We start from the raw sequence: 25,052 nt of genomic DNA, 5'->3' as shown, positions 1-25,052 counted from the left end.
TGGGGAAGTCAGCGACTGCAGCCGAGTGTTACAAATTTCTCCAGGAACTCCCATTCCTCCAGCAACTTCCAGCTTTTCCTGGATCCTGCCCTGGTGTCCTCCACACAATCCCACTTTTCCATGCTGTCAGAAAATCCTGCTAAGTTCCAATCCAGTGTTTTCTGTGCTCTCCCAATCCTTCCCTGACAGTATTTCCTGCTGTGGGTGCATTTCCTGCCGGGAATTTTGTCAATATTCCCAAATCCACAGGTACAGATGATGTTATTAGAAGTTTATGTGATATCCAGATATAAAAATGGTATCAAAGGAGCTCAGCATCCTCTGCCTGCATCCCTCAGGAGAGGAGGAGGAGGAGACTGAAGGAATTTTTTACCATAAAACAACTGAAGGAATTTCTTTACCATAACACAACTGAAAGAACTTTTCCCCCATAACAAAACTGAAGGAATTTTTTACCATAAAAAACTGAAGGAGGTTTTTTTTCCCCATAAAACAACTGAAGGAGTTTTCCCCTATAACAAAACTGAAGGAATTTTTTACCATAAAACAACTGAAGGAATTTTTTCCCCCATAACAAAACTGGAAGCATTTTTCCCCATAAAACAACTGAAGAAATTTCTTTATCATAACACAACTGAAGGAATTTTTTACCTTAACAAAACTGGAAGAATTTTCCCCCATAAAACAACTGAAGGAACTTTTCCCCCCACAACACAACTGAAGAAATTCTTCCCCCATAACACAACTGAAGGAGTTTTTCCCAATAAAACAACTGAAGGAATTTCTTTACCATAACAAAACTGAAGGAATTTTTTACCATAACAAAACTGGAAGCATTTTTCCCCATAACAAAACTGAAGGAATTATTCCCCATAAAACAACTGAAGGAATTTTTTACCATAACACAATTGAGGGAGTTTTTCCCCATAAAACAACTGAAATAATTTTCCCCCCTATAACACAACTCAAAGAATTTTTTACCATAACACAACTGAAGGAATTTCTTCACCATAAAACAACTGAAGGAGGTTTTCCCAATAAAACAACTGAAGGAATTTTTTACCATAAAACAACTAAAGGAATTTTTCTCCCCATAACAAAACTGAAAGAATTTTACCCCATAAAACAACTGAAGGAATTTTACCCCATAACAAAACTGAAGGAATTTTACCCCATAAAACAACTGAAGGAATTTCTTCCCTGTAACAAAACTGAAGGAATTTTTCCCCCATAACAAAACTGGAAGAATTTTCCCCCATAACACAACTGAAGGAATCTTTCCCCCACAACAAAACTGAAGGAATATTTCACCATAACAAAACTGGAAGATTTTTCCCCATAACACAACTGAAGGAATTATTCCCCATAAAACAACTGAAGGAATTTTTCCCCCCATAACACAACTGAAGGAATTTTCCCCCATAACAAAACTGAAGGAATTTCTTCCCTGTAACAAAACTGAAGGAATTTTTCCCCCATAACAAAACTGGAAGAATTTTCCCCCATAAAACAACTGAAGGAATTATTCCCCATAACAAAACTGAAGGAATTTTCCCCCATAACACAACTGAAGGAATTTTTCCCCATAACAAAACTGAAGGAATTTCTTCCCTGTAACAAAACTGAAGGAATTTCTTCCCTATAACACAACTGAAGGAATTTTTCCCCATAACACAACTGAAGGAATTTTCCCCCATAACACAACTGAAGGAATTTTTCCCCATAACACAACTGAAGGAATTTTCCCCCATAACACAACTGAAGGAATTATTCCCCATAACACAACTGAAGGAATTTTCCCCCATAAAACAACTGAAGGAATTTCTCCCCTATAACACAACTGAAGGAATTTTTCCCCATAACAAAACTGAAGGAATTTCTTCCCTGTAACAAAACTGAAGGAATCTTTCCCCCACAACTGCCATCGACGAGAGCCAGCCAGGAATTGAGATAAGGAATTCTGTGCTTCCAGAGGTAGGGCTGAGCTTATCAAACCATGACATCATTTTGTTATCAGAGCTGTTGGGCTGCTGGCAGCAGCTCCCAGAGGCAGAAACGAAACCAAGCAGGGCTCCTACCTTCGTCTCCTTCCGGGGCGTAGGACGCGGTGATGATGTCGATGTCGGCGCAGTTCATCACGATTTGGTTGGTTGCATTTTTTACCTGGAAGAGAAACTCCGTCAGCATCAGGAAGAAATGGGAATTCCAACATCTCATCCATCTAAAAACCACCTCCAGCAGCAGCTGTTTGAGGGAGAATCGGGGTGCTTGGGATGGTGAAGGAGAACGAGGCATTCCGCTCCCATGGAATAAACACTGAATAAATAATTCCACTGGGAATTATTTCATGCTGGGTAAAAAAAACCAGAGCTGAAAACTTCCCAATTCCTCCTGCAGGCCTGGGAATGCAAACCCAATAAAAACCCATGGGGATGGCCTAAAGGGACACCAGAGTGAAAATCTCTTTTGGAGACCATCACCAACTCAACCTCTGGGTGTGCTCCACGCTGTCAGCTTAAAAAAAACATCTGCCAGGAGATTTTCCTTCCCCTTTTCCTGGGAGTTTCCCTTCTGCCAGCTCTTGGCTCCACACATTTTGCTTTATTTACCAAGTGCCAGCTCCCAGCGTAGGAATAAACCGTGGGGCTGTGCCAGTTCTCTGTTTGAATGCGAGAGCCTGAATACAGAGGAATTCAAATTAAATATAAATTAATTACGAAGAGGGTAAAATATTTGGGAGTTAAATCGGAAATTTGTGGCTGGAAGCACCAGAATGATCAGGCTGGATCAAGCTGGGAATCCTGCTTGTCCAGGATAGGATTTCTAGCAGGAAAAAACAAGTTTCTTAAATAAAGGAGTAAAAATTTCTGTGACAGGCGATCAGATTCAACACAGGCACGAAGAAACTGATTCCTACCCCAGAATCAGCTCATTAAAACCTAAAAAACTTCTTTTTTTTCCCTTTTCCCCATTATTATAACCTTAAAATTCCCTGTCAACACCTGGAGCCAGCATTCCAGGTATCCCCACTGGATCCTCCGGGATCTCGGAGCAGGGAGGACAAGGAGAGAGCCCAGAGGGGATCAGAGGGATGGAGCAGCTCTGCTGGGAGGAAAAGCTGGGAAAAGCAGGATTGTTCAGCCTGGAGATGAAAAGGTTTAGGGATCAGCTGGGTTTTGGTCTCTCAGCACCCAAAAGGAGGCAGGAAGGAAAATGGAATGAATTTCCAAGGGCATGGAATGGCAGGAAAAGGGGGAATTAAACTGGCAGAGGATGGGGTTGAGTGGGAGATGAAGGAGGAATCCTGGGAGGGTGGGGATGGATTTTCCTTTCCTAGGGATGGATTTCCCATTCCCAGGGATGGATTTCGTATTCCCAGGGATGGAATTCCCATTCCCAGGGATGGATTTCGTATTCCCAGGGATGGATTTCCCAATTCCCAGGGATGGATTTCCCAATTCCCAGGGATGGAATTCCCAATTCCCAGGGATGGAATTCCCATTCCCTGGGATGGAATTCCCAATTCCCAGAGACGGATTTCCCATTCCCTGGGATGGATTTTCCTTTCCCAGGGATGGATTTCCCATTCCCAGGGATGGATTTCCCATTCCAAGGGATGGATTTCCCATTCCCTGGGATGGATTTCCCATTCCAAGGGATGGATTTCCCATTCCCAGGGATGGAATTCCCATTCCCTGGGATGGATTTTCCTTTCCTAGGGATGGATTTCCCATTCCCTGGGATAGAATTCTCATTCTCAGGGATGGATTTCCCATTCCAAGGGATGGATTTCCCATTCCCTGTGATGGATTTTCCTTTCCTAGGGATGGAATTCCCATTCCCTGGGATGGATTTCCCATTCCCAGGGATGGAATTCCCATTCCCAGGGATGGATTTCCCATTCCCTGGGATGGATTTCCCATTCCCAGGGATGGATTTCTCATTCCAAGGGATGGAATTCCCATTCCCAGGGATGGATTTCGTATTCCCAGGGATGGATTTCCCAATTCCCAGGGATGGAATTCCCAATTCCCAGGGACGGATTTCCCATTCCCAGGGATGGATTTCCCATTCCCAGGGATGGATTTCCCATTCCCTGGGATGGATTTCCCATTCTCAGGGATGGATTTCCCATTCCCAGGGATGGATTTCCCATTCCAAGGGATGGAATTCCCATTCCCTGGGATGGATTTCCCATTCCCAGGGATGGATTTCCCATTCCCAGGGATGGATTTTCCTTTCCTAGGGATGGAATTCTCATTCCCTGGGACGGGTTTCCCATTCCCTGGGATGGATTTCCCATTCCCAGGGATGGATTTTCCTTTTCTAGGGATGGATTTCCCATTCCCAGGGATGGAATTCCCATTCCCAGGGATGGATTTTCCTTTTCTAGGGATGGATTTCCCATTCCAAGGGATGGAATTCCCATTCCCTGGGATGGATTTTCCTTTCCTAGGGATGGATTTCCCATTCCCTGGGATAGAATTCTCATTCTCAGGGATGGATTTCCCATTCCAAGGGATGGATTTCCCATTCCCTGTGATGGATTTTCCTTTCCTAGGGATGGAATTCCCATTCCCTGGGATGGATTTCCCATTCCCAGGGATGGAATTCCCATTCCCAGGGATGGATTTCCCATTCCCTGGGATGGATTTCCCATTCCAAGGGATGGATTTCCCATTCCCTGGGATGGATTTCCCATTCCCTGGGATGGATTTCCCATTCCCAGGGATGGATTTCTCATTCCAAGGGATGGAATTCCCATTCCCAGGGATGGATTTCGTATTCCCAGGGATGGATTTCCCAATTCCCAGGGATGGAATTCCCAATTCCCAGGGATGGAATTCCCAATTCCCAGGGACGGATTTCCCATTCCCAGGGATGGATTTCCCATTCCCAGGGACGGATTTCCCATTCCCTGGGATGGATTTCCCATTCCCTGGGATGGATTTCCCATTCTCAGGGATGGATTTCCCATTCCCAGGGATGGATTTCCCATTCCCAGGGATGGATTTCCCATTCCAAGGGATGGAATTCCCATTCCCAGGGATGGATTTTCCTTTCCTAGGGATGGATTTCCCAATTCCCAGGGATGGATTTCCCATTCCCAGGGATGGATTTCCCATTCCCAGGGATGGAATTCCAATTCCCAGGGATGGAATTCCCATTCCCAGGGATGGATTTCCCATTCCCAGGGATGGATTTCCCATTCTCAGGGATGGATTTCCCATTCCCTGGGATGGATTTCCCATTCCCAGGGATGGATTTCCCAATTCCCAGGGATGGAATTCCCATTCTCAGGGATGGATTTCCCATTCCCAGGGATGGAATTCCAATTCCCAGGGATGGAATTCCCATTCCCAGGGATGGATTTCCCATTCCAAGGGATGGATTTCCCTTTCCCTGGGATGGAATTCCCATTCCCAGGGATGGATTTCCCATTCCCAGGGATGGATTTTCCATTCCCAGGGATGGATTTCCCATTCCAAGGGATGGATTTCCCTTTCCCTGGGATGGAATTCCCATTCCCAGGGATGGATTTTCCTTTCCTAGGGATGGATTTCCCTTTCCCTGGGATGGAATTCCCATTCCCTGGGATGGATTTCCCATTCCCAGGGATGGAATTCCCAATTCCCAGGGACGGATTTCCCATTCCAAGGGATGGAATTCCCATTCCCTGGGATGGATTTCTCATTCCCAGGGATGGATTTCCCATTCCAAGGGATGGAATTCCCATTCCCTGGGATGGAATTCCCATTCCCTGGGATGGATTTCCCATTCCCTGGGATGGATTTCCCATTCCCAGGGATGGATTTTCCTTTTCTAGGGATGGATTTCCCATTCCAAGGGATGGAATTCCCATTCCCTGGGATGGATTTTCCTTTCCTAGGGATGGATTTCCCATTCCCAGGGATGGAATTCCCATTCCCAGGGATGGAATTCCCATTCCCAGGGAAGCTGTGGATGCCCCTGGATCCCTGGAATTGTCCATGGAAGAACCCTGGGCCAGCAGGAGATGGCAGGGTGGGACTGGATGGGATCTGAGATCCCAAATCCCATGGAAATCCCAAATAATTCCACAATTCCTCTGTGCCACCTCACCTCCCAGGCAAATCGTTATCTAATGATCCAGCTAATCATCGATATCATCAATTAGATAATCAATGATATCATTAGCTAATCACAAATCATTTTATTTGGTTTCTAAAGCCACAAGAAAAGGCTCAGGTCACTTCCCCCTGCACCATCAGAGAATAAATAAGAGATTAAATAATGTGCCAGGAATAAATAAGAGAATAAAAATATCCCAGGAATAATCAAGAATAAATAAGAGAATAAATAATATACCAGAAATAAATAAGAATATATAAAATAATAAAAAATATACCAAGAATAAATAAGAGATTAAATAATATGCCAGGAATAAACAAGAATAAATAAGGGAATAAACAATATACCAGGAATAAATAAGAGAATAAAAAATATGCCAGGAATAAACAAGAATAAATAAGGGAATAAACAATATACCAGGAATTAATAAGAGAATAAAAAATATGCCAGGAATAATCAAGAATAAATAAGAGATTAAATAACATACCAGGAATAAACAAGAATAAATAAGGGAATAAACAATATACCAGGAATAAATAAGAGAATAAAAAATATGCCAGGAATAATCAAGAATAAATAAGAGATTAAATAATATACCAGGAATAAATAAGAATATAAAAAATATGCCAGGAATAATCGAGAATAAATAATATGCCAGGAATAAATAAGAATAAATAAGCCAGGAATGGTTCCTTGGTCACCTGGGACAGAAAAACCAAAGTTTTTTCATGGATAAAGGAGTTTTTTAAAGTTTTTTTCCACCTGGGACAGAAAATCCAAAGTTTTTTCATGGAAAAGGGAGGATGAAGGAATTGCAATTTGTGATTTAATGGGTGTTCCCACATTCCCAAGGATTCATGCAGGAATTTCTTCTTGACCTCTCCGACCTAACAAATATCCCTGGCTCATCCCCAGTGATGGAATTGTTTCATTAATAAATATTAATTGTATTAATCTAATTAATAAATATAAATATTATGGGATACGTTACTATAAAATATTATCTTTTATAAATATATTTATATATTATAATATTTATAATATAAAAATTTATATAATATTTATATTAAATTATATTTATATTAATATTTATAATATAATAATTATATATTATAATATATTATTAATGTATTTATATATTATAAATATATATATTGAAAAATTATATAAAATAAATATAATATATATTATAATATATAATATATATAAAATAATAAAAATTATAAAAATATACAATATTTTTCTGAGCACAAGAAACTGAAAAATCAACCCCCAAACCCAAAAAATCAAAGCTCAATTTTTTTCTCATAATTTGTGTTTTTTTTCAAGGTTTTTCTAAAACACAGAAAAAAAAAAAAAAATCAGGATGAGAAAAGTTTTTTTATAAATGTCTGGAGACCTTTATTCAATCTATAAATCCAAATCTCTCTGGATTTGGAGCTGTCCAAATTGCAGACAATGTGAATTTAACAATGGGCTTGATCTTTAAAAAAAACCAACTTTTTCCAGGACAAAACTTTCAGTGGAGCACTGAGCCTGAAAAATAAGAAATTTAGGTTTAAGCAGAGAAAAATCCTGCTCCTTAAACAGAATTACCTATTCTGTTACCAATTATTCAATTGGTATTGTTATTTTATATATTATAAATTGTTTATAAACAATAATTTATTACTGTTATTCATATTATTATATGAATTGTTATTTAATTACCTATTTTTAGATATTTTTTATTTATTTCCTACCAATATCAAGCCAGTTTTATGAGGGAAGAGTTGGAGAAAATATCTAGAATGAGCAAAGATGGTAAAAAAGTTTATTTTCTAAGTGTCCTAAAAAAAAAGGGTGAAATTCAGTGTACAGGCAGGAATTCCACCTGGAGAATTCCCCAAAAAAAGGGGTGAAATTCACTGTACAGGCAGAAATTTTACCTGTAGATCTCCCCAAAATAAGGGTGAAATTCAGTGTACAAGCAGGAATTCCACCTAGAGAATTCCCCCAAAATAAGGGTGAAATTCAGTGTACAAGCAGGAATTCCACCTAGAGAATTCCCCCAAAATAAGGGTGAAATTCAGTGTACAAGCAGGAATTCCACCTAAAGAATTCCCCCAAAATAAGGGTGAAATTCACTGTACAGGCAGAAATTTTACCTGTAGATCTCCCCAAAATAAGGGTGAAATTCAGTGTACAGGGAGGAATTCCACCTAGAGAATTCCCCCCAAAAAAGGAATGAAATTCACTGTACAGGCAGGAATTCCACCTAGAGAATTCCCCTAAAATAAGGGTGAAATTCAGTGTACAAGCAGGAATTTCACCTGGAGAATTCCCCCAAAATAAGGGTGAAATTCAGTGTACAAGCAGGAATTCCACCTGGAGATCTCCCCAAAAAAGGGTAAAATTCACTGTACAGGCAGGAATTCCACCTGGAGAATTCCCCCAAAATAAGGGTGAAATTCAGTGTACAGGCAGGAATTCCACCTAGAGAATTCCCCCAAAAAATGGGTGAAATTCACTGTACAGGCAGAAATTTTACCTGTAGATCTCCCCAAAATAAGGGTGAAATTCAGTGTACAAGCAGGAATTCCACCTAGAGAATTCCCCCAAAATAAGGGTGAAATTCAGTGTACAGGCAGGAATTCCACCTACAGAATTCCCCCAAAATAAGGGTGAAATTCAGTGTACAAGCAGGAATTCTGCCTGCAGAGCTCAGCACCTTCTGAGACCCCAAGTTTTTAATTCAGAGGGGAAAATAAACTTTTCCTGTTGGCAGCCAGGCTCCAGCAGGAGCCTCCTCGCTGGGATCCACCGAGGTGCAGCCACACCTGGGAGAACAAAACCAAAACCAGAGCAGAATTTGCCCCAGAGTCACTTCTGAGCAGGAAAAAGCTCAAAAATTAATTTATGTCTTCTATCCCTCTGAAATGCCATGTTCTGAAAGGCAGATATTCTGTTAAAAAGGGATTTTTGTCTAGGAAAGGGCAAAAAAAAATCAGATTTCTGCATGAGGTATAAGCAGAGAGCAAGGGGGGAGTGTGGGGTTGTCACCTTTCTTCACTTTGGAATATAATAAATATAATAAAAAATAATAAAAGAATGAGTATAATAAAATAATGAATATAAGGAATATAATAAAATAATAAGAATAATAAAAGAACTAATAATAAAATAATAAATATAATAAAAATAATTAAAGAATGAATATAATAAAATAATTATAATAAAATAGTTAATGTAATAAAATAACTAATAAAAACAAAGCTAATAATAATATAGATAATTAAATAATAAAAGAAATAATAAAAAATAAAAGAAATAAAAGAAATAATAAAAAAATAAAAGAAAAAATAAAAGAAAAAATAAAAGAAAAAATAAAAGAAAAAATAAAAGAAAAAATAAAAGAAAAAATAAAAGAAAAAATAAAAGAAATAATAAAAGAAATAATAAAAGAAATAATAAAAGAAATAATAAAAGAAAAATAAAAGAAAAAATAAAAGAAAAAATAAAAGAAAAAATAAAAGAAAAAATAAAAGAAATAACAAAAGAAATAAAATCATTAACAATAATAAAAATAATAAACCGAATAAAAATACTAAAAACAATAAAGAAAATTAAAATACCAAAAAAATAATAAAATAATAAAAATAATAAAGATAAATTGACTTTTCAGCAAGGAAATGCTAATTGTCTTATTAACAAGAAATGTTAATATTCCAGAAATCAAGGAATATCTGGAGGGAAGGAATGGTTCAGGATTGTAAACTCCTGGCTTTTGATGAATTAAATTCTGAATTAAGCAGAATTCAAACACCTGTTTTGAGGTCAGACTCAGGAACGACGAGCAGGGAAGGGAAAACTCCTCCAACAGGAGAAAACAGCCAAAATCACCCTCAAAAGTTTAACATTTGACGGAAGAAGAGCTAAAAATGTCAATTATTCAGCTCTGCCAAGGTGCTGTAAAACTCTCGGTGGTCAAAGCAGGAGAGGATTCGATGGAAAACATTTTTCCAGTTTTTTTAGGATATTAGGAACTTGGATTTGAAGCTGAAATAAAGGATGAGGTGCATCCAAAGGGATCTCCTGGAGCCAAAATTAATTCTCCAGAGCCCAGATAATTCCAATCTCGTCACGTGGCTCCTTTTCTAAAAGCAGCACTACAACCCCGTGTGTTTTTAGCAGTTTTCTCTCTAAAAATATCCACCTAAATTTACTCCAGGTTTTGTGTTCCAGGGCGTGTCTTTTGTAAGAATTCAAACCTTCAATGAGCAGAGCAATGAAGAGATTTATCAAGCTGCATCTCCAGCGAATTCCGCTGGCCAAAGAGTAAAATTAACAATGCCAGGATTAATAGGAAAATTCCCTTATTTCCTAACAACATCCAGCTCCAGAGGTTTCACAGGGATGAGTAAATCCCTTTTGTGATGGCTCCAAATCCATCCCAGTCTTAGGAATTATGGAGCTGAAGGAGCCTTTTTTTGGGGGGAAAAGGGTTAAAAAAAAATCCCTATTTTTTGAGCTGGTGACAGGAGAGCCCTGAGGTGTTGCCAGACCCTTTAACCCCTCGCTCCAGGTTTAATTTCACGCGCTGGAAATGCAAATTCCAAGGCTGGATTTATCCTGGATGAGTTTCCCCAGGAGTACAAATACTACACCCAGAGAGCTCCATTTCCCCAGGATTCCTCCCCAGAGTGTCACAATTAATCTTTAACCAAGCAAGATCACTCTATACATTCCTTAGGCCAGCAGATATTGCATAATTAACCTATAAAAAAAAAAGCAGCAGAATATTGCTAAATAAGCCAGGGATGCATTCAAGGTGCTGCAGAAGGGATTTGAAAGAGCTCAGGTTGTAAATTCTTGCCTAGATAAGTTGTTCTACAAGCCAGGAACACCTCGGTAGAGTTTCCAGGCAGGGGAACGTGAATCATCTCCAAGGAAGGGAATTTATGGGCAGGGAAACACCAGGAAGTTGGGAGAGAATCCCTGCCCCCCTCACAGGTGATCCTCTGGAGCATTAAAAACTTGGATTTGGAATTAAAAAAAAAGAAACAAAACTCAGATTTGGAAAAAAAAAAACCCAAACGTAATTTGGATTTGTTTAAAGCTGGAGGCAGCTTTGTTTCTGCTGCTGGACAACACCAGGGCCACACATCCCCTCTTTGTTCCAGCATTCCCAGGAGCCAAAAAAAAGTGGAAAAAAACCAAAATAATTTGACCCAGACACTGAGTAATGCGAGTGCCCTGCGCTGATAACCAAGCCCTGAGAGCCAGGGCTGGCATAATTAAAGCTCCAACTAACAGAGGAATAATGAAAATGAACCATTTCCACCCCACAATCTTAATTGTGCCTCGTGGAGAGGCATCCCCACGCCCTCAACAAATCAAGTTTAAATGCTGGGAGATGACATAAGTGGCAGAACAATCACAGGAGTGTGAGCAGGAGACTCTGTTCCAGCTCTGGCTCTCCCACAACCACACTTTGTCCCAGCTGGGACCAGGGTTCCTTGTGAAACAGTTCATTTAAGGATTTTTTTTTTTATTATTTATATTTTTTTTATTATTTTTTGGGGGTTTTCAGCTGTGATAAATGGGAATTATGTACTGCCAGTTTATGTAATTGTTACACAACTGCACGGACTTCAAAAGTATTCGTGTGGCCGCGAATTATATTATTGAAAAATCTGGAATAACCGGTCAAAATTTTAATGGAAGGGTTACCGGAGATTTCAGGAGCGCAGCTCCTGAAAGGGCTGTGAAATTAAAACTTGTCAAGATTTCAGGATCATTCCTTTACCCAGGGGAGGGGACAATTCCCCCAGGGAACAAACCACAAACAGGTCCCACAAACTCCTTTCTTTTTTTCTTCCCAGGCTTTGAAATCTGCTGCCACCTCTTTATCTTTTGCATCACCAGAGGTTTTATCCCCTGAAGATTATCTGGAGTTGCCCTGCAAGTGGGAACATTTATTATTGTGGCACCAAGAGTTTCAGGTTATTTATAGGTCCTAAAGCCAACACAAGTGTCCTGCCCCAAAGGCAAGGCTGGGATATTTTCATTTTTTAGGGCTTGAAAGCCCCAAATTCTCCATGGAGGGCTGCAAATCCTCTTATTGGAGTAAGAATGAGCAAGTGTTTGTTTGTGGTACCTTGACCAAACACCATGACCTGCACTAATTCCACTCTGTTCTTAAAGATGCCAAATAACAAAGCAACAAAGCACTTTGGAGAGTCTGGAAACTTTTTCCTGGTTTTTTTTTGGGTTGTTTTTCATTATTTTTTTTTATGTCAAAGCCTCAGCACTGTGGGTCAGAAAGTTTTGGTGTGGATTATTATCATTATCCAGCTGGGATGGAGCAGAGGAGCTGGTAATTATTATGGATTGATAATTAAAAAATAAACAACTGGATCTTCAAGAGGAGGCAGCACAGGTATTTTCCCCACCCAAAAAAATCAAAAATGTTGTGTTTTAACCTAAACTCGATGAGTTTACAAAGCTCTCAGGTGGTGCTGGAAACAGAAAATCCCTGGTGAGCTCAGCTTCAGGCAGAAAGGGCCAACAGATCCTTAACTGAAGTAATTCAACCCCAAAACCACACAAATGTTTTATTTTCTACATCAGCTCCATAAAAATATGCTGATAATTATTATTTTTTTGTTCATCAAGCCTTGGATAGAAAGCATCCTGCGGGTGAGCCTGGTTGTTCCTTTCCCCATCAAGGTGCAGAAGCAGCTCCCTTGAAATTTTCTGGGATTTTCCTGTGCTTTGGGCACTTGGAAGCTCCAGGAAAACTCTCCAGGCTCCCAGCCCTGCTCAGGCAGGTGAATTCACCCCCATCCACTTCCAGGCAGCTGGGAGGTGGCTCCTCCTGGATTCACGGTGTTAAAAGTTATCCAAAATAAAGATACATTCTTTAGATCTGTTTTAAAAAACCTCGCCCTCTCCTGTGGGAACACCAGAGCTGCTCTCCAGGATGTGAATAAGGGGGTTTTTTTTGTTGTTTTTCACAGCCTGGAACCTGTGGGGTCACTGCATTTCCTCAGTGCTGGTGGGGGCAGCTCAGGATTCCGCATCTCCAGGTGGAATCCGCTGCTCCAGGAATCCACCCGGATATTCCAAATACCTCGCCAGGATTAAAACCTGCAAACCAACCAGCGAAGGAGGAACCTCTGGGTATTCCCAAGCCAAGTTCCCAAGGCTGCTGCTCACCGCTCCTCTCCTCAGCCGTGGCTTAAAAAGCCTCTGCTCCCCTCCCCCCGAGTGTTATTTTTAACCTGGATGATTTCAGTGATCCCATTTACAGCCCCACAGCTGGAACAGGGCTGGGGAGCGGCGGCTGCGAGGACAGCAAGAGGTGGGGAATGAAGGCAGAATAAAACGGGAATTTCTCAAACTGGATTTTATGGAACCCAAACACCCCCCCCCCCAAAAAAAAAAAAAGGCAGCAGCGACCCTCGAGGCTGGGAAGCAAACCCCTGAGGCAGGATCAAATCCAACAGGAGATTTAGGATTTCGATATTTCTGTCACATGACATAAAGTTACTCGTGTCTGGTTGGGTTCCTGCAGGTCCCCAAAGTCACAAGATTCCCCATCATCCCCAGCCTCTTCTTCTCTCCAGGGAAGAACTCGCCCTCCTCTCTACCTGTTCTTCACATCCTGCAGGTTTTTGGTGCCTCCGAGTATTTATTACCTCGCTTTAAAACAAGGTTTCACCACCTCATCATCACAGCAAGCCTTGGATCTGCTCGCATCTCAAGACTTAAAATCTCTCTCAAATATCTTTTTGTTAAGCTCTCTGTGTGACCATCTAATTTCTTCAGGAGGGGGGCAAATAAACCCAAAAAAAAAACCCCAAGTTATCCCTTTATAATTCTGCACCTATCTCAATTCGCAAGGAAAAAAAAAATAAAAAAAAAAAGGACGTGAAAGCAAATTCGGGAAATCTTGGCAGAGCAGCCAATGAGAATGACTGGGAGAGACTTGAAGGATTTCACAGAACTGGTTCCGGCTCCGAAGCACGAGCACGAAGAGGAGGATTTTTCTCGCTTTACAGAAAAAACGCAGCGTTTCGGGTCCGCAAACCTTTTCCCCGGCGCTTATCCCCAGCCTGCCTCCTCCTCCTCCTCCCAGCTCTCCATGACACCGAGGCCTACCCTCAGCGAGCCGCACACCGGGGGGGAATTCTCCTTTCATCGCTTATTTGGCTTTTCCAGCAAAATCCCGATCCGTGCCCAGGCCCGCACGGAGCGCCCGGCAGCGCAGCACGGGTGGGGGGCGCTCCCCGAGGGGCCGGGGGGAAGCGGGGATCCCCGGGCGGGCTCAGCACGGCCGCTCCGGGGTTATCCCGCATCCCGGCCCGGGCCAGCCCTGCCCCCGGAGGAGCCGCCCGGGGGGACCGCAGAGGGGCTGGGCGGGGCCCCCCCGGAGCCAGGCCGGGTTTAGGGGGTCCCGGCAGGGGTTTTGGGGTGTTTGGAAGGGGGTTTGTGTAGCCATCCTGAATGGAAAGACGGGGAGGAGAGGCGGGGGCAGCCCCGAGGGGCCTCCCTGCACCTGCCCGGCCGGGCCCTGGCGCGGAGCGCAGGGGGAATGGGGGGAGCGGAGCGAGGGGCGCCCCTCAGGGCACGGCTGGGGAGGGGGGCGAGGGGTCCCCTGAGGGGATAAAGGGGTGAAAACACCCCCGGGGGGCGGGGAGGGCAGTGAGGGGTCCCCGGGGGAGAGCGAGGGGTCCCCGCGGGGGGACGCGGGCTGGCGGGACCCCTCGGGGGCGGGGCGGGAGGAGGAGGATGAGGGAGGGGAGGATGAGGAGGAAGAAGGGGGAGCCCCTACCTGCACGGCGGCCTCCAGCTTGCCCTCGAAGGTGAAGTCGATGAGGTCCGGCTTGAGGCAGAGCCCGTAGTTGAGGGGGGACACGTCGGCGGGCAGCCGCTCGAACGGCCGCTTCTCCGGCATGGCGGGAGCGCGGGGGGTGCGGGGCTGCGCCCCCCCCGGCGGGGCGGCGGCGGCGGCGGGGGGGGAGGGGGGGAAAGGGGCGGGGGGCGGCGGGGGGGGCGCGGGAAGGGCGACGCGGCGGCTCCGCACGGACACAACCGAGAGGGAGCAGCGGCGGGAGCGGAGGATGAGGAGGAGGAGGATGAGGAAGATGAGGAGGAGGAGGAGGAGGGAGGGGCGGGGGCGCGCGCGCGCTCCCGACTCGAGGCGGCCCCGCTGGGGGAGTGCGGGGAGAGGAGAGCGGAGAGGGAGGGAGGGAAGGGGGGGGGGAGGGAGGGAGAGAGGGAGGGAGGCACGCGGACGGCGCGTGCGCGTGCGCGCGGCGGCGGCGCCACGCGGCCGCGCACGTAGCGCGCGCGGGGGGCGGGAAGGGAGAGGCGGGGGGAAAAAGGCGGCGGGAGGAGTTGCGTAAGCGGCGGAGGGGAGTGCGCAGGCGCGAGGACACGCCCCGCGAGGACACGCCCCTCCCTCCCCTGGGCCACGCCCCCTCCTCCCGGCGCGCGGCTGGACACGCCCCTCCGGCGGTGCTGCGGGACCGGGCAACCCCGGGAACGGGGACCCCGGTGTGACCGGAACGGGGACCCCGGTGTGACCGTAACGGGGATCCCGGTGTGACCATAACGGGGGATCCCGGTGTGACCGGAACGGGGACCCCGGTGTGACCGGAACGGGGACCCCGGTGTGACCATAACGGGGATCCCGGTGTGACTGTAACGGGGATCCCGGTGTGACCGTAACGGGGATCCCGGTGTGACCATAACGGGGATCCCGGTGTGACCGGAACGGGGATCCCGGTGTGACTGTAACGGGGATCCCGGTGTGACCGTAACGGGGATCCCGGTGTGACCATAACGGGGGATCCCGGTGTGACCGGAACGGGGACCCCGGTGTGACCGGAACGGGGATCCTGGTGTGACTGTAACGGGGATCCCGGTGTGACCGGAACGGGGATCCCGGTGTGACCATAACGGGGATCCCGGTGTGACCGGAACGGGGACCCCGGTGTGACCGGAACGGGGACCCCGGTGTGACCGGAACGGGGATCCTGGTGTGACTGTAACGGGGATCCCGGTGTGACTGTAATGGGGATCCCGGTGTGACCGGAACGGGGATCCTGGTGTGACTGTAACGGGGATCCCGGTGTGACCGGAACGGGGACCCCGGTGTGACCGGAACGGGGATCCCGGTGTGACCATAACGGGGACTCCGGTGTGACCGGAACGGGGATCCCAGTGTGACCGGAACGGGGATCCCGGTGAGCCCCGGTAATGGGGGATCCCGGTGAGCCCCGGTAATGGGGATCCTGGTAAGCCCCGGTAATGGGGATCCCGGTGAGCCCCGGTAACGGGGATCCCGGTGTGTCCGTTATGGGAATCCCAGGGATCCCGGTGTGTCCGTTATGGGGATCCCGGTGTGTCCGTTATGGGAATCCCAGGGATCCCGGTGTGTCCGTTATGGGGATCCCGGTGTGTCCGTTATGGGAATCCCAGGGATCCCGGTGTTTCCGTTATGGGGATCCCGGTGTGTCCGTTATGGGAATCCCAGGGATCCCGGTGTGACTGTAACGGGGATCCCGGTGTGTCCGTTATGGGGATCCCGGTGTGTCCGTTATGGGGATCCCGGTGTGTCCGTTATGGGAATCCCGGTGTTTCCGTTATGGGGATCCCGGTGTGTCCGTTATGGGAATCCCGGTGTGACTGTAACGGGGATCCCGGTGTGTCCGTTATGGGAATCCCGGTGTGTCCGTTATGGGAATCCCAGGGATCCCGGTGTGTCCGTTATGGGAATCCCGGTGTGTCCGTTATGGGGATCCCGGGGATCCCGGTGTGTGCACACTGGCACAATGCACCCCGTTTACCGAGGCTCCCGGTGCTCCCGGTTCTGACGGGTGACAGCACCCCGTTAACTGCGGTGTCACCTGGCCTGGGTGGGGATTGCCCGGTTCGTGAGTAACCCTGGTTTTGGGGTTGCCCTGGTTTTGGGGTTACCCAGGTTTCGGGGTTGCCCTGGTTTCGGGGTTTCCCTGGTTTTGGGGTTACCCTGGTTTTGGGGTAACCCTGGTTTCGGGGTTACCCTGGTTTTGGGGTAACCCTGGTTTTGGGGTAACCCTGGTTTTGGGGTTACCCTGGTTTTGGGGTAACCCTGGTTTTGGGGTTGCCCAGGTTTTGGGGTTACCCTGGTTTTGGGGTTGCCCTGGTTTTGGGGTTACCCTGGTTTTGGGGTAACCCAGTTTTGGGGTTACCCTGGTTTTGGGGTAACCCAGGAGGCCCCAGGTGAGGCCTCCCAGTTCTCCCAGTTCAGGGGGGTGACGGCTCCCAGACCTCCCGGTGCGCTCAGATGGGGGGACAGAACCGGAATGGTGCCCCCGTTATTGAACCACCCGACTTTCCCTCTTTGTTCCCTGCATTTCAATTTGATTTCTCACTTTTCCCAGCAGATCCCAAACCAGCGCAGGTCGGCGTTTCTCCAGGGTTTCTGTTGATAATAAAATAATAATAAAATAATAATAAAATAATATTTAATTTCATCCAGCGCCCCTCGGTACCGGGCAGTGCCTGTCCCTCGTATCTGGAGGACACAGGTCCCTTTCTCCAGGGGTTCAGCCCCTTCTGTGCCAACCTCCAGCACTGAAAAATGGTGAAATCAGATAAAACCTCTTGGATTTTGCCACAAAAATGGGATGTGTGGAGCAGGGAGGTTTCCTGTCCACCAGGCTTGTCCAGGCAGCAGCGTGGGGTTGGTTTTCTCCCTGCCTTGAACCTACAACGACTTTCTTCCTCTTCCTCCTCCTCCTCCTCTTCTTCCTCATGCTTGAAATGCATCATCCAGGTCAATCCTGGCTGTTGCAGGATTTCCAGGATAACCCTCCCGGGAAAACCCTTTGTGGCCAGCCTCACATTCTATAATTTTTTTAAGAAAATAATCTGAATTTCTCGGGTAGGAAGACCCCGAGGTCCCGCAGCTCTTTGGGGCTCCCCCAGCTCTCTCTGGGGTCTCCTGGAAGATGCTCCGCAAGGAATCCAGCTGGAAAAGCCTTGCACACAATGCAGGGAGCAGAATTCCAGGGAAATAGCTGTCCTGGGTAGGTGCTGAGGGATGGGCTTCAAAATCCACAATAAAGGTTTTTATAAGCCAAAAAAAAAAAAAAAAAAAAGAGTGAAAAATTCCAGCGGCTTTTCCCACTTTTGGGGTGGCAGCCCCAGCCCAGCTCTGGAGTTCGGATCCAGGAACTCATCCGCTGGCTCCACAGGGTGTTAAATACGGATTTAATTAATCTCAGTCCTCTAAATGAGCCGTGGAAGGTTTGGGGGTGCCGCAATCAGCCTCGTTAGAAGGAGGAGGTTGGGAATCATTCTTAGCCTGGAAGATGGTGGAATCCCAAACCCAAACTGGGATTGATCTTTTTTTTTTTTTAATCCCATTCCTTCCCCAACGAGATTTATTTCTGTTAGAAGTGGTATTTTGCTTTTTAAAATGCTAAGTTAGTGCTGAGCCAGGGAGGGAGTGAGCAGGGAGTGGAGGGTGAAGCAGGGATTTGAGGAGGGAATGGGGATTTCAGGAAGAAAAAGGGATTTGAGGAGGGAAAAGTGACTTTAGGAGCAGAAATTCAAGGTGCAGGGAGCAAGGATTTGGGGGAAGGAGCGGGAATTGAAGAGAGGGAGATGGGATTTGAGGAGGGGAATAGGATTGGAGGTGGAGAGAAGAGGTTTGAGAGGGGAGAAGGGGCTCGAGGGAGAGAACAGGGATTTCAGGGAGGGAACAGGGATTTCAGGGAGAGAACAGGGATTTCAGGGAAGGAACAGGGATTTCAGGGAGGGAACAGGGATTTCAGGGGGAGAACAGGGATTTCAGGGAGGGAACAGGGATTTCAAGAGGGGAACAGGGATTTCAGGGAGAGAACAGGGATTTCAGGGAAGGAACAGGGATTTCAGGGAGGGAACAGGGATTTCAGGGAGAACAGGGATTCCAGGGAGGGAACAGGGATTTCAGGGAGGGAACAGGGATTTCAGGGAGAACAGGGATTTCAGGGAAGGAACAGGAATTTCGGGGAGAGAACAGGGATTTCAAGAGGGGAACAGGGATTTCAGGGAGGGAACAGGGATTTCAGGGAGAGAACAGGGATTTCAGGGAGAACAGGGATTTCAGGGAGGGAACAGGGATTTCAGGGAGGGAACAGGGATTTCAGGGAGGGAACAGGGATTTCAGGGAGGGAACAGGGATTTCAGGGAGAGAACAGGGATTTCAAGAGGGGAACAGGGATTCCAGGGAGGGAACAGGGATTTCAGGGAGGGAACAGGGATTTCAGGGAGAGAACAGGGATTTCAGGGAGGGAACAGGGATTCCAGGGAGGGAACAGGGATTTCAGGGAGAACAGGGATTTCAGGGAGGGAACAGGGATTTCGGAGAGAGAACAGGGATTTCAGGGAGAGAACAGGGATTTCAGGGAGGGAACAGGGATTTCAGGGGGAGAACAGGGATTTCAGGGAGGGAACAGGAATTTCAAGAGGGGAACAGGGATTCCAGGGAGGGAACAGGGATTTCAGGGAGAGAACAGGGATTTCAGGGAGAGAACAGGGATTCCAGGGAGGGAACAGGGATTCCAGGGAGGGAACAGGGATTCCAGGGAGGGAACAGGGATTCACTGAGACCTGGAGGAGTCGGCGGCACGAACTGGGGCAGGGAGAAAGTACAGACAGCTCTCAGCACATCATTACAAAAACCCAGCGCTGCCGAGCCCGGGTTCATCCGGGGCTGCCGCGGGGCCGCATTGTGCTGCAGAGCCCCGGGGAAGGAAAGGGAGACAAGGGAACAGCTGGAAACAGCTGGAAACAGCTGGAGCCGCGCGGGGGGTTCGGGCAGCTGCCGCCCTGCTCCGTCCTGCCAGCTCGCAGCGCCTCGGCGGGGTGCGGAGCCTCGGGGGACACGGGGACAGACACAGGGACAGACACAGGGACACACACAGGGACACAGGGACAGACACAGGGACACACACGGGGACAGACACAGGGACAGACACAGGGACACAGGGACAGACACAGGGACAGACACAGGGACACACACGGGGACAAGGGGACAGACACAGGGACACACACGGGGACAGACACAGGGACACACACGGGGACCCGGGGACAGACACAGGGACAGACACAGGGACATACACGGGGACAGACACAGGGACAGACACAGGGACACACACGGGGACACACACGGGGACAAGGGGACAGACACAGGGACAGACACGGGGACAGACACGGGGACAGACACGGGGACAGACACAGGGACACAGGGACACACACGGGGACAGACACAGGGACACACACGGGGACCCGGGGACAGACACAGGGACAGACACGGGGACACACACAGGGACAGACACAGGGACACACACAGGGACACAGGGACACACACAGGGACACAGGGACACACACAGGGACAGACACGGGGACACACACAGGGACAGACACAGGGACACACACAGGGACACAGGGACACACACAGGGACACAGGGACACACACAGGGACACAGGGACACACACAGGGACAGACACAGGGACACACACAGGGACACAGGGACACACACAGGGACACAGGGACACACACAGGGACAGACACAGGGACACACACAGGGACAGACACAGGGACAGACACGGGGACACACACAGGGACAGACACAGGGACACACACAGGGACAGACACAGGGACAGACACGGGGACAGACACAGGGACAGACACAGGGACAGACACAGGGACACACACAGGGACACACACAGGGACACACACGGGGACACGGGCGGGCTGCGGGATGGGGACACCTCGGCGCTGGGCCCCGCTCCAGGGAATGTTTCGGGATTTTGTGGAATCCTGGCGGGGCTCTGCGAGGAAAGCCCCGTCCCACAGCCAGGGAAGGGCCGGAGCCCGGGGTTTGGCGAGGAGGCTCCGTGCGGGGTTTGCAGCCGGGAGGGGGGGGATTGGAGCCAGAGCGGCAGTGCCACGCTGGGGACACCCCAGCGGGACGGCAGGAGAAGCCCAGCTGTGGCACAGGACAAAAGTGCCGTCCCCTCCCGGCTGGCCTCGCTGCTGGCACCGCGTGTGGCCGCGGGTGACTGTCCCCGGCAGAGCCACGCCAAGGTCAGGGGCAGGATAAAACTATTCCTGGAGCAGAGCTGCTGGGCTCTGCTGGAGGGGATTGTCTCCTCTGAGCTTTAATTCCCATCCCGGGTGGCCGCGGGGTCACTGGGTGCCCTCCTGGACCTCCGTGGGGGGGTCTCGGTGGCCGCGGTGGTCACGGGGCTTGTTCTTGGCAAAGGGCGTCCGGGTGTTTTCCACGGGTGCTGCTCCGCACGGGAGATGCTGGGAGGTGACAGATGCTGCTGTCAGCAAGAATCCAGAAAAAAAAAAATATATATATATATATAAAAAAAAATTAAATAAATTAAAAAAAAAAAAAAAAAAAGGGAAGAAAGAGAGACAGAGCAAAGCTCCACGGAGCAAAAATCCGCCTCCTCCGCCGTGTCCCGACCAAACCGGGTTCTCCTGTAGTGCCAGACTGGGGAGGGCCCGGGGACAAACGGACGGGGTGGAAGCCAGGAGCTGTAATTAGCCCAGAGCCTCTGCAGCCACCAACCGCTGTCAGTGCTCCCTTCTAATTAGGAAAAAACAAGGGAGAGGGAAAAAAAAAAAAAAATAAAAAGAAAAAAAGGGAGAGGAAGAAATAAAAAAAAAAAAAAATCAAATTTCCCAAGAGAGACTTTTTTCTTCTCTCCCTCGCCCGAGTTTTCGCCGCTGCTGCCGGGAGCGGGAGCAGCCGGAGGGCACCGGCTAATCCTGCCTCGCAGGTCTGGGCTTAGGGCTGGAATCTCTGGTATTCGGGAGCTCGGGGACAACAGAGCTCCAAGCTCTCGGGGCCTCTGGCTCCGGGGGTCATTCCCGGGGGGTTGGGAGGCGTTTGTCCCTGGATTTTCTCCTCTCGGTGTGTGCGTGCGGCTCTGCCCGTCCCCTGCCGCCTCGCCGCCGGGCACCTGGGACAGGTTGCACAAGGATGGAGGCAAATGTGGCCAAGCCCCGGCCTGGGGCTGGCGGGGACAGTTTGGGGCGGCTGCCGAGCCCAGATTCCAGCCCTGATCCCGGCCCTGATCCCGGCCCTGATCCCGGCCCTGATCCCAGCCCTGATCCCAGCCCTGATCCCAGCCCAGATCCCAGCCCTGATCCCGGCCCTGATCCCATCCCCGATCCCATCCCTGATCCCAGCCCTGATCCCGGCCAGATCGCAGCCCTGATCCCAGCCCCATTTCCAGCCCTGATCCCAGCCCTGATCCTGGCCCTGATCCCGGCCCTGATCCCGGCCCTGATCCCAGCCCTGATCCCAGCCCTGATCCCAGCCCCGATCCCAGCCCTGATCCCGGCCAGATTCCAGCCCTGATCCCAGCCCTGATCCTAGCCCTGATCCCGGCCCTGATCCCGGCCCTGATCCCGGCCCTGATCCCAGCCCCGATCCCATCCCTGATCCCGGCCCTGATCCCGGCCCTGATCCCAGCCCTGATCCCGGCCCTGATCCCGGCCCTGATCCCAGCCCAGATCCCATCCCTGATCCCAGCCCAGATCCCATCCCTGACCCTGGCCAGATCCCAGCCCTGATCCCAGCCCCGATCCCAGCCCTGATCCCAGCCCTGATCCCAGCCCAGATCCCAGCCCAGATCCCGGCCCTGATCCCAGCCCTGATCCCGGCCCTGATCCCAGCCCTGATCCCGGCCCTGATCCCGGCCCTGATCCCGGCCCTGATCCCGGCCCTGATCCCGGCCAGATCCCAGCCCAGATCCCGGCCCTGATCCCGGCCCTGATCCCAGCCCCGTTCCCATCCCTGATCCCAGCCCTGATCCCGGCCCTGATCCCAGCCCTGATCCCAGCCCTGATCCCAGCCCCGTTCCCATCCCTGATCCCAGCCCTGATCCCGGCCCTGATCCCATCCCTGATCCCAGCCCTGATCCCAGCCCTGATCCCAGCCCTGATCCCAGCCCTGATCCCGGCCAGATCCCAGCCCAGATCCCAGCCCCGTTCCCATCCCTGATCCCAGCCCTGATCCCAGCCCTGATCCCAGCCCCGTTCCCAGCCCTGATCCCAGCCCTGATCCCAGCCCTGATCCCAGCCCCGTTCCCGTCCCTGATCCCGGCCAGATCCCAGCCCTGACCCCGCTCTCCCACGGGACAAATCCCCGCGTGGTGTTTTTGTGAGAAGGGCGCGGGTGGGCTGGGGACATCATCCAGCGACATCTCCACGGCCCCATCCCAAACTGCCTGAGGGATGCTCCTGGGCCGAGCCCCCCAGGAGCCCCTCCCGGGTAAGGACGTGACTCCAGAGGGGTTCCAGAGCCCCCCAGCGCTGCCCACGGAGGTGAAACCGGCCGGGATGGCATCCCAGGGCAGCCGGGAGAGCCGGCTGGGCTGGGAAAATCCAGCCCCACCAGTCCGGAGCCGTGGGAAAGCGCCGAGGCCGTGGGGCTGTGGGGCCGGTGACTCAGCCCCGGCTGCTCCAGGACCGGCTCCGCAGCCCCGGAGCTTCATCCCGCTTTTCCGGAGGGCTCCGCTTTTCCCACCGGGGATGCTGCGGGAAGCGCTCTCTTGCTAATTTCTCTCGCTAATTTTCCCCACGCCTCAGCGAGCATCAGGCCGAATTTTGGGAGGTGCTGGGGGGCTGCAGACGCGATCCCCCCAGCCGGGGGTCCCGGCTCCCCCCTCGCCCCCCGGCCCAGCCCCGCACGGCCGCTCCCGGCTCGTCCCCGGCTCAGATAAGAGCTCGGGCCGGGATCAACGGTCTCGGGCACAGCGGAGCCGTCACTACACATTAACCAGCTGTCCGATGGAGCAACGCGTCCTCGGAGCCAAGATCAACAGTCCCCGAAGCGAACTGGGAGCGGGGCCAGGGGCAGCGAGCGCGGCCGGAGCCTCCCGGAGAGCCCCCCGCCCCCGGGCCGGGCTCTGCGGGCCGGGCCGGGGTCTCTCCCTGCGGCTGTGGGCGGGGGATGAGCATCCCCAGGGTGTCCCTGCGGCTCCCAGGGATGGGGTTTCAAGGGAAGAAGGTTTGGGATGAGCTGGTTTGTGTTTTAGGGCGGAGGTGCCGCATCGTGGATTGTCGCCGGGGATATTCGGGAGGACCCCCGAGTCCCCCCCGCTCCCGCTCTGCCGTCAGCATCCCGGGGGTGCCGCATCTGGGATTGTCCCTGGGATATTCGGGGGGACCCCCGCCCTCGATCCCCGACAGCAGCATCCCGGGGGTGCCGCTTCCCGCTGTGCCAGCCTGTCCTGGGGAAATGGGGCGGGACCCCTGCCCCCGACCCCCCTCCAGCGCCAGGGCCCGCTGCGATGCCAAATCCCCAAAGCATCGGGCAAAACCCACCCAGCCGCTGGGGTGCAGGAACCTGGGGGGTTCTGCGGGTCCTGGGGGGTCCTGCCTGTCTGAGGGGGCTCTGCAGATCTGGGGGGGCCTCTGGAGTGGCCCTGTGGGTTTGGGGGGACAAATCTGCATGTCCCGGGAGAGTCTCTGCAGTTTGGGGGGGCTCTACGTGTCCTGGAGGGCCCTGCGAGTTTTGGGGGAGGGGGTCTCTGCAGGTCTTTGGGGGGGGTCACTACAGATCCGGGGAGCCCTGCGGCTCTGGGGGGGCTCCGACAGCCGCAGCATCCCCCGCATGGGGCAGGGTGGGGGTCCCCCGCCTGTCGCATGTGACCCGTGTGGGAGATGGGGGGGGTGACATCCCCACCCCCCCCGCCCCCCGCACTGCACCACGCACGGGGGTCTCCCCTCCCCCCCCCGGGGGTGGGCGGAGCCTCCCGCGCTGGCCCCGCCCCTCCCGGGGCTCCGCAGCCGATGGAATTTTCCACTCGCGGGCGCGGCGCGGGCTCCCGCCGGCCACGCCCCTTCCACCGCGCGCGCGCACGAGGCCCCGCCCACCGCCCCGCCCCGCGCGCTC

General features: G+C 50.4%; 1 protein-coding gene across 1 annotated transcript in view; it reads right to left on the bottom strand.

The window, feature by feature from the left end:
- The window catches only part of NPEPPS (aminopeptidase puromycin sensitive), a 52,181-nt gene extending 36,672 nt beyond the window's left edge, over positions 1 to 15,509 (bottom strand). The window contains exons 1-2 of the mRNA XM_086864435.1: positions 14,930 to 15,509; positions 2,079 to 2,163 (exon numbers count right to left, since the gene is read on the bottom strand). Of these exons, the coding sequence (XP_086720561.1) occupies positions 2,079 to 2,163; positions 14,930 to 15,052 (208 nt within the window). The 5' untranslated portion in view covers positions 15,053 to 15,509. The remainder of the gene's footprint in view (positions 1 to 2,078; positions 2,164 to 14,929) is intronic.
- Positions 15,510 to 25,052: the final 9,543 nt, after the last annotated feature.

The sequence above is a fragment of the Cyanistes caeruleus genome, chromosome 27 (genome assembly GCF_971803275.1).
Source record: "Cyanistes caeruleus chromosome 27, bCyaCae1.hap1.1, whole genome shotgun sequence".
Lineage (NCBI taxonomy): Eukaryota > Metazoa > Chordata > Aves > Passeriformes > Paridae > Cyanistes > Cyanistes caeruleus.
This window is presented reverse-complemented; position numbering and strand designations above follow the sequence as displayed.